General features: G+C 39.5%; 1 protein-coding gene across 2 annotated transcripts in view; it reads left to right on the top strand.

The window, feature by feature from the left end:
* The first annotated feature begins 716 nt into the window (after positions 1–716).
* ARHGAP18 (Rho GTPase activating protein 18) overlaps positions 717–8,934 on the top strand; it is a 39,453-nt gene continuing 31,235 nt past the window's right edge. Inside the window, exons 1-4 of one of the 2 annotated variants that reach the window (XM_017739457.1) lie at positions 884–969; positions 1,321–1,382; positions 3,243–3,478; positions 6,633–6,705. In XM_017739457.1, coding sequence (XP_017594946.1) covers positions 1,361–1,382; positions 3,243–3,478; positions 6,633–6,705 — 331 coding nt within the window. In that variant the 5' untranslated portion in view covers positions 884–969; positions 1,321–1,360. Of the gene's footprint in view, positions 970–1,320; positions 1,383–3,242; positions 3,479–6,632; positions 6,706–8,934 lie in introns of both variants that reach the window. The other variant, XM_017739456.1, reaches the window with a different exon arrangement.

Genomic DNA, 8,934 nt, shown 5'->3' with positions numbered 1-8,934 from the left:
TTTGCCAGTGATTTAATGAGGTCAAAATGAGACCTAGAGGTTTCAGCTTGTTGTTTTTGGGGTTTTTTTCTAGCCACAGCTATATTTAAGATGAAAGATCCTTTTGGAAACCTTAGCAAATATACATTTGGCAGGGTGAACCAAAAACCAGTAATGTCAAACTATAAAAATGGTAAGCTTTCAGCCAAAGAGGCGGCAAGATAGAAACAAATAGTTTCTATGGTTTTATTAAACATTTGGACTCCCCAGTTTACTTCACAAACTGTAACTGCAGTAATTCTACATTGTCCTTTCCCAGCTGTAATTAAGGTCATAGATACCAGAGTAAATATTAATAAAAAATAAGACCAGAATAGCAAAGGGAAGCAGTAATTTTACTGTCAAGCTGTACGAATTTAGGCAGGCAGAAAGGCACTTTTGCAAAATTCTTTAAGTGGTGATTCTAGGAAGACACATGCCATGAATTTTGTGGGCCTGACTGTTCAGAGTTGAATTAAAGGTTTGTGTAACAAGGATTACTTGAACTTGGATTCATTATTTACTTTTAAGACTGACTCCTGTGCTGTTCCAGATTGGGCAATATATATAGCAAAAAGAGTAAATTGAAAATACATTCCAGATACTCAAAGTAATTTTTAATATCTTGGTTTGCTTGTTGACAATGGTTTGCTTTGATACTTTGACACAATTCATGCTGCCTTCACATGTATTAATACATCCTGTATCTTAGGATGTTAACCAAGAATTTCATTTTGATTTATGCTTATAGCCGTCGCACTGGACAGTATACAATGAACCATGACCATTCCAAGAAGATCCCCGATGGAGCATCATTTGACCGCTCAGGATCCCAGGACTCCTTGGATGAACTGTCTATGGATGACTACTGGAAAGAACTTGAAAACATCCATGAAACCAGAGGAAATAATCACGAGGAACGAGTAGCACTTGTAGTGAAAGAGCCAGATGGTAATGAAATCCGTTCTGTCAATGTTCATCAGTTTGCTGATTTAGGGATTTTTCTTCAAGTCTTATTTCAAGAAATGGCACCCACCTAACACAGATCAAAAAAGGAGGTCACTCCTGAACATCTGCTTTGAAAATTCTGTTGCCTCTGATGCATATCCCCAGAAACAGGCAGTCCCCTGAAAGAGAGTTTTATCAGAGACAAGTAAAAGGCTGGTTTTCCTTTGAATGGTGTTTGCAGAATATCAGAAAGGTGCCTGTACTTGCAAATCACAACAATTGAAGCTTTATTTGCAGTTTGCTGTTGAACTAACTTACCCTTTCGCTCTTTGTGTATGTTGTTCGTTATTGTAGCTATTGTGGATAGAAACTTCACGCTTTAGAAGACAAGCCAATGATTAACCGGTTTAAGTTTAGTGAGTAACTTTCTACACTTGTAACTATTGTGATTGTTCAGTTGTTCTATTTTTGTTTCTCAGAAGCATAAATTATGGGCCACTCCTCGGGGCATGGACTTAGAGGTCAGGCAATTTTTTTTTTTTTGGGTTAGATAAAAACAGGAGAAATGTCCTTAATTCCAGTTTTCTCTCAAAAATTATTTTTAACAATGCAGTGTCTGCGTCTCCCCCATTCTTACAAGAGACCCACAGTCTCAGTAAATTAAAATGTGAATTTGGCATTTTGGTATGGCCTCCACATAAGTGAGAAGAATGTGCTCCATGAGCTTTCAAAGGGATTTGCACTTCTGCCTCCCTAAGCACTTTGAAAAGTCACTGCTCCGAAGAGCATAGCAACGTGGCCCCTGGAGAAAGCAGCAAGGTTCCCAATCCTTGTGACCAGGGAGCTATGGGGCTTTCTGACGGAGACATGGGGCTTCCTCCAGAGCAGCAGAGCCCATCGTTCTGCAGTGCAGAACCTCTTCTCTTACTGCAGCTCACTGATGTGGATGTGCATTGAGGCTCTGCATCCCCAGCCCCACCATTTCCATTAGATTTATACATAGTCTTCTTCCTCCTGATTACTGCAGCTGGCTGGTGGGAAGCTGAGTGAGTCAGCACAGTTGAGTTATCAGCTTGAGCAAATGTTGTGCTCTTCACCTTGTCTAATGTGTAGCACTTCTCTTGGGCATGAGTACTCCTGAGAGTGTGGGATGCTGCGTCTGGCTGCTGGGCCTGCCTGGGTGGGCGCTGGCCTGAAACTCAGCCAGGCAAGGGCAAGGCAGGGGAGAGAGGAGATATACCTTGCTCACAGCTGCCCTGGAGAATGGGTGTAGCCCCTCTTTCCAGTCCTGATAACATAACCCGAGAGTCTCGTCAGAGGCTCAGGATTTTGCAGCACAGCCATAGCAAAATTCATACTTGAATTTTGGTGTCTGTTTTCTGGATGCTGTTACTATTAAGGTGCTCACTTGGATGTGCACTGAGCACAGTGGTAAAATGCAATCAATAGTGAAGTTGACATGCCAGCTTTGGAGTATTTTTAGATATCTGATAAATGGAAATATTGCTCGAACATTTGGGAGAGTAGTTGGCATTCAGCACAACCTCAAATGCTACAGACAGAACTTAATGTTTTTTAGAAAGTATCGTTAGGGAGATACAGATTTCAGAAACAGAAGTTTTGCCATTGGTGACAATATTTAATAGCTTTCTCTTCTTTCACATGCAGTGATCTGTCAATAAAGGATACCTTATCAGCTCTAAGACTATAGCAAAAATTGTTTTGTGGGCTGTCAGCTGGCTGGAGACCATGTCATGAGAACTGATGAAAAAATAGTATTAAGGTGACTCATGTAGGCTGGTTTGTCCTTCATTAAATTGAGCTAGTGAAAGGCTCTAGGATTAATGTATCAAGAAAAGTGGGCAGAATCATGTCAGTACGAGAGCTAAAAAGATTGAGTATTGAACTAAAAATCAGTGAAGCAGCAATGATCTGGCTTTCAGACTTCCCCATACACATTTTTATTTAGGTACATTTATAAAATGGTGTATGATTTTAATGGAAGTGCTATAGATTATTATAAAGATTGCCACATAGCAATCTGTATGGGATTAACTACTTTAAAAGCTTTGATATCATATATTAAAGCTTTTGAGGCTCTTTAGAAACAATAGCTTTTCTCCAAGTCATGACAGTGTAATTAAAAAATTCTTAATTGTGTATCCCCTTAGTACCTTTCTGTGAGTTAAATTAACTATATCATGTCATTAGCATCCAATGTGCTTGGCAGTAATTGAAAGCCAATGTTTGTGCCTTTTTCTCTTTGACATGCTCAGAGGGAGAACTGGAAGAGGAATGGCTGAAGGAGGCAGGTCTGTCAAATCTGTTTGGAGAGAGCTCTGGCGACTCCCTGGAAAGTGTGGTGTTTTTATCCACGCTGACCCGAACCCAGAAAGCTGCAGTGGAAAAGCGAATAGAGACTGTCACACAAACCATGAGGAAAAAAAACAAACAGCACCAGATTCCTGATGTCAGAGATATCTTCAGGCTACAAAATGACTCAAAGGGAAAAGTGAGTTCCTGTCGGTTGTTTTCTTTGATTCTGGCAGAGAGAAGAGAGGGACATGTATGGATTGGGGGAGAGCAGAGTGGCACATGGAAGGGTTATTTCAGATTTGTGTCTAACTTCACTGATTTCCAAGGGAATTTTTCACAAAATTTTCAGGAATGGTGTTTGTCCAGATTTGACATTGCATTAAGCATTTTTAGTATGTATAAAAACGTATGTATATTGGTCTCATCTTAAAGATGATGAATAAAAGGACCACTCCATGGTCAACATATTAATCTGAATTAATTTTCACACAGATGCAAAACTCGTGACAGCAATCACCCAAAGAGCTCCCAAAAGCCCACTTTTATCTTTAAGTGGTTACCTCTTACTTACTGGTGCATTTGTTTGTTTGGATTTTTGTTTTTAAAAAATAGGAATAAAAGGAACATCAACCTAACCTCCTTGGTTTTGGCTAGGTCTTTATGCCTATCACCTGGGGATGTAAGCCCCATACTAATTCTCAGGGCCTATGTGTGTATTAAACTGTGTATGGGAAGTTGCTCTGAAAGGCCCCAAAGGGTCCCAGTTTCCCATCATGGGACACTGAAGAGAATTCCTCTCCCATATACAGGAAAGGGGAAGGAGGGAAATGGGACTATGATTAGAATTCCTTTTCCATGGAGAAGGGTATGTGTCCTGTCTGCTCCCTCAGAGCACTGAGATCTTCAGCCATAAGGATGAGACCTGATGGAAGTGCATGACTGGTTTACCTGGCCTCAATTCCGTCCCTCATTCTTGCTGCTGACACTGCCATTCAGTGCAGTGGTTGTGGTGGTGGAAAGCACAGTGAATTTTGAGGGGGATTTAATTTCCTCCTTCCCCCAACCGCTTCCTCTCCTTCAGCAAATCCTTCTAAACTCAGTTGAAGTTAAATGTAGTGGGGGAAGTGGTGTGTTCTGGGGGCACAACTTCCCTTTCACTGTTCTGCTTTGCCTGTGGTTGCAGAAGAGATATTAACTCCATAAAAGCTCTCTGGGATCTGATTTGTAATTGACTCTACCTAAAAATTACAAGATCTAATAGCAGAGCAATTTAGGTAAAATGCCATGTAGCTTAAAGTGTTGTAATTTCTCTTTCAAGTGTGTTATTTCAGTAAAGCACAAGAAATATTCATGTTCCGGTATGTAAGCTACATACTGGAATTTTTGAAAATCCTACGTCACAATGTTAGGTAGATTTTTTTCTCTTAAACTACATGTTTTGATGTTGAAGACACCACTGAGAAGTCATGTAAACAGAAAATGATTGTAGGCATTTAAGATGTGTAAAACAAATGGCTGTTTATTAAATATAGAGATATTGGGGGAAAAAAATCCTTCTAAACTTGTCTCCTTGACAGAAATAAAGTAATACAAGTATGGGTCCTCAAACTTGTACTTCATTCCTTTCTCCAAAGCAAGATAATTCTTCAGAAATCATTGCTTGTGGTTATTCACCTAATCTGTCACTGAAAGCCTGTAGTTAAGTATTAAAGAATACACTAGGGTATTTTACCGTGTCCGTCAGCCATAGAGAGGAGGAGAGAAGATCCAGCAGGCAGGAATTATGCAGCAAGATTGATTTATTTAATTATTTTACAAACTCTTTTATAGACTTTTTTCTTCATAGTCTAATTGGACAAGGATCAGCCACCCCTTGGGGGTGATTGGCTAAAATCCTAAAACACCCATTGTTTTTCTACTATAATATTTTCTACATCCAAATATTTTTCTACTATAGTATAAACAAGGCTTCTCAATGTTGCAGGTATTTCATTGCCTACATAACTCTGCTACCTCTTCTGTGTGAGAGAAAAGTCTCTCACGGACTTAGAAAATAGCAAGAAAATCCTTGCTAGCAGCATTTCTGTATCCACAGTGAAGTACCTTCCACTACCTCCCTAGGTAACGTCTCAGTGCTTTGTTACTCGCCCATCATTAGAAAGCTTTTTATGTAACAAAAGAGGACTCAAGCCACCTGCAGCTGTATGAAGTCATTCCAGTTTAATAATAGCCTCTGAAAATCCTGTAACCTCCCTTCATCTGGAGGAAAGCAGGAGGAAAGGTAAAACAATAGTGTTGATGTAAAACATCAACACAACAATTGTGTTAATTTTTCTCCTAAATTTCCTGCTATATTCCCAAAGAGAAGCTCGACTTTTGATACCTTGACAGCTTCCCAGTCTGCTTCTGCTACTTTGTGAAAGAGAGATAATTTTCTGGGCAGTCCTGTCAACTTCTTCATCCTCTCAAGATACTTGTTTAAAAAAAAAAAAAGGAAGTGAATATACAGATTGTGTTAATGGGAGAAATCTTTAAAACTTGTATTTGTCTTCTTGCTAAGAATGGAGTTATAAATTGCTTGAGTAAAATACAATTAGAAATACAGAGTGCTAAACATTCATTGTTAGTTTAAGTTGCCAAAAAGTAAAAATGATATGTGGGTAAAAATGTATGTGGGTCTATGTATACCCATATATATGGGCATAGATTTTCTACATGTTCTGAAATATTTTTGTCTATAGTAGGTGTCATCTAGTTCACAAAATGTGACACATCTTGAGACTGGGTAGGATAGCATTGTAGAAGGGAGAGGGTGGTTCAAATCCTTTCCCATTTTTCATCTCTTCAAAGTATCCTGATTTTGCTGTTGGAAATCTGAGCTGTAAGCACAGATATTAATGTCAGGCTGCCCTGTGAAAGGGATGGGATTGCTCTCTAGGGGAGGCAACCATGTCAGCTTTTTCAAGAGAAAGGAATTTGGTCTGAGTCAGTCAAAATGTCTCCTCCAGATTCCCTTTCCCTATCCTTTCCAGTGCAAACTACAGCTTCAGGTCAGAATGCATTTTCATATTCTTTGCCCCTCTGGAAAATAAAGTCCTTCACCCACTTAGCCTTCCAGGAATAAGAGGAATTGACTTAATTACTTCTTTTTTAATTACCTAGGTTTCAGATCCCCTTAGACTTTGGCAGGGGGTTTTCTGCTGAAACACAGAGATGTGCTTTTACATACCCCTGAATTGCAGGTGTGTGTTTTAATCCTGCACAGAGTCAAAGGACAACCATGCACTAGGTTTTTCTACAACCATGCACTAGGTTTTTATAGCCATGCATATTTATTATTTCTTTCATAGGTCTGTGAAGGAAGTGAACCTTCAACTGTGAGAACAAGTGAAAACAAAAATGAAACACACGATGGAACAAAAGGTAATGCCAAATTACTCTCTTCTTTATTTTATTTATTTTTCTTTTTGGTTTGTCAATGTTCAACTACACAAGCTACTACATGGGTCCATATTTTAAGTAACTTCTCAAAAAAATTAAATTATAATGAGAAACCTGTTCTGGACTGCATTGTTGGTGTGTAGAATTTTAAGTGTGCCTGTGGGTAGTGTCCTTTGAGTCACCTGAGAAACCCTGTTTGTTATCAGGGATCATCTTATAATCAAGCTATCTGGGAGAAGTCTCCTCTTGTAGCTTATGCTCAGGCCATTTCTGATCCTTAATTTATCCCTTCTGGTCTATCTCTGCTGTACATTACAGGAAATGAAGGCCTATGCACAATCTCATCAGTGCACACAAAAGAATAAAACCAAATGGACTATAAGAAAAAAAAAAGAACTGGCTGGACTGTAAGCATCAAAAAAAAAGAGCGAGAACTGGCTATATATCTGTAGCTCAAATTAAAAGAAAAACAGGGATGAAAGAAAAAGGTTGTTTACCTTTTCAAGGAAAATGGAAATGAAATAGCATTATGTGCAAGTAGGTTGTATTCAGTGGTGTGTGATCACACAAGAGAGGTGCAGTACCCATGGAAGACCCTTTCCTCTCACTGCTAGGATAGTACATCACGGAAGTCCTTAGCTGATTCCATAGTTTCTGTTTTGAGCGTATGAATTCCAGTGAAAGACTTTGACAGAGCTTTCTGCTTTTCTTTAGGCCCAATAATAAAATGGTGGCTGTCCTGCATCGTGGTAGATTTCTTCAAAGTAAAGGTTGCGCTCTGTCCGTGATACCACCATATCCTCCCCTGTAGGGATCAGGTTATTTACTGGCAACCATTTAAGCTTTAAGATGCTGCACTGTTATTCTGCTTTGTTTATATATTGGGTTTTTTTCTTCTTCTGGAGGACTGGATAGCACATAGATGTTACATTGAACCCTACACCTGCATTAAGCAGGCAGATCAAGTTACCTATTGTAAGTTAGTTAGCTGTAATTAAGCCACCAAATAAAGTTCTGCTTCAGTTCTAGAGTACTGACCAGTAGCATTTTGGAAAAATCGTTACTTTAGAATTAGACTTGGAAAACAGCAGTGGACGATACGGAGTGTGCATGGCAGTTGAAGTGGGAGACATGAATATAAACCAGCCCTGAATAACACCAAATTTGTGTGTTTCCAGAAGTGTTTCCCTCCTGCCCTCTCAGCAAACCTCGCTCCAGTAAGAACAGTAAAAAAATTGGGAGGACTGCCAGACTGCTGCTTCAGCACAAGGGAAGGAAGAGATGCCTGGTGCTTGTGTCAATAAACTTCACTGTAGGATTCAGAGCTGGAAAATTACCAAGCAATTATTACAGAGTTTTTATCACATCTGGTTCTTTTTTTTCCCCGTGGCCTTGATGAACCCTTCAGAAATGGGAAGTTCTGAAAGGCAAATCCCATATGCTAGCTCTCCTCAGCACAGATTGTGATGTGGATGGCAAATGCAGCCTGCTTACATCCTGATACACTCCTGCTCCAGTCAACATGCTGCAGTGGGCTCTGCTCCCAAGATTGGAGCAGGAAGGAAAAATCAGTTCAATTTGCAGTCAAGCCATGGAAGTTTGGTGGTGTTAAAAGCACCGCACCTGTTTCAGTGCTGTGCTGTGATCTTTCCTCCAGAATGATGAGCTAATTAGTGTCATACAAACAGTGAATGAATTTAAGACAAAAAGTAAACAGTGCATGATATTTCAGAGGTACTAAATATTTATGAAGTCCAAATCCAAGGACACTATTTTAAAATGGAAACACTCTTTGACACAGAAGTTGTCCCAGTTTTACCTGAAAAAATATGAGCATAATCTCGGACATTATTAAAAAAAGCTTAAATTGAGACATCTTAGAATTGTTATGGTAAAAAACTTCTTGGCCATACTCCAAAGGTGATGAGTCTGTTCCTAATGGGCTATTTGAATGCTGCATTCCCAAGTGCTTTTGCCAGGCTGAAGATGTTAGTGGTTGGCCCTTAGAGCACACCTGGGCTGTGTGAACTCCACCTTGTTTCTTGACTAAATGATATATGTGAACTCACAGATAATAAGTCCCTTTGTTTCATGTAGGTATGGAGTGTGTCTACAGGAAACAAAAAGAAAATTCAGAATCATGTATTAAGCTCTCAAAAGGCATTATTGTTTTAACAATCCGTGACACTCACTAAAGGCCTGCAAAGCTGG

Source organism: Corvus brachyrhynchos, unplaced genomic scaffold, assembly GCF_000691975.1.
Source record: "Corvus brachyrhynchos isolate BGI_N302 unplaced genomic scaffold, ASM69197v1 scaffold14, whole genome shotgun sequence".
Classification (NCBI taxonomy): domain Eukaryota; kingdom Metazoa; phylum Chordata; class Aves; order Passeriformes; family Corvidae; genus Corvus; species Corvus brachyrhynchos.
Note: the sequence above shows the minus strand (reverse complement) of the source record. Positions and strands in the feature narration are given on the sequence as shown.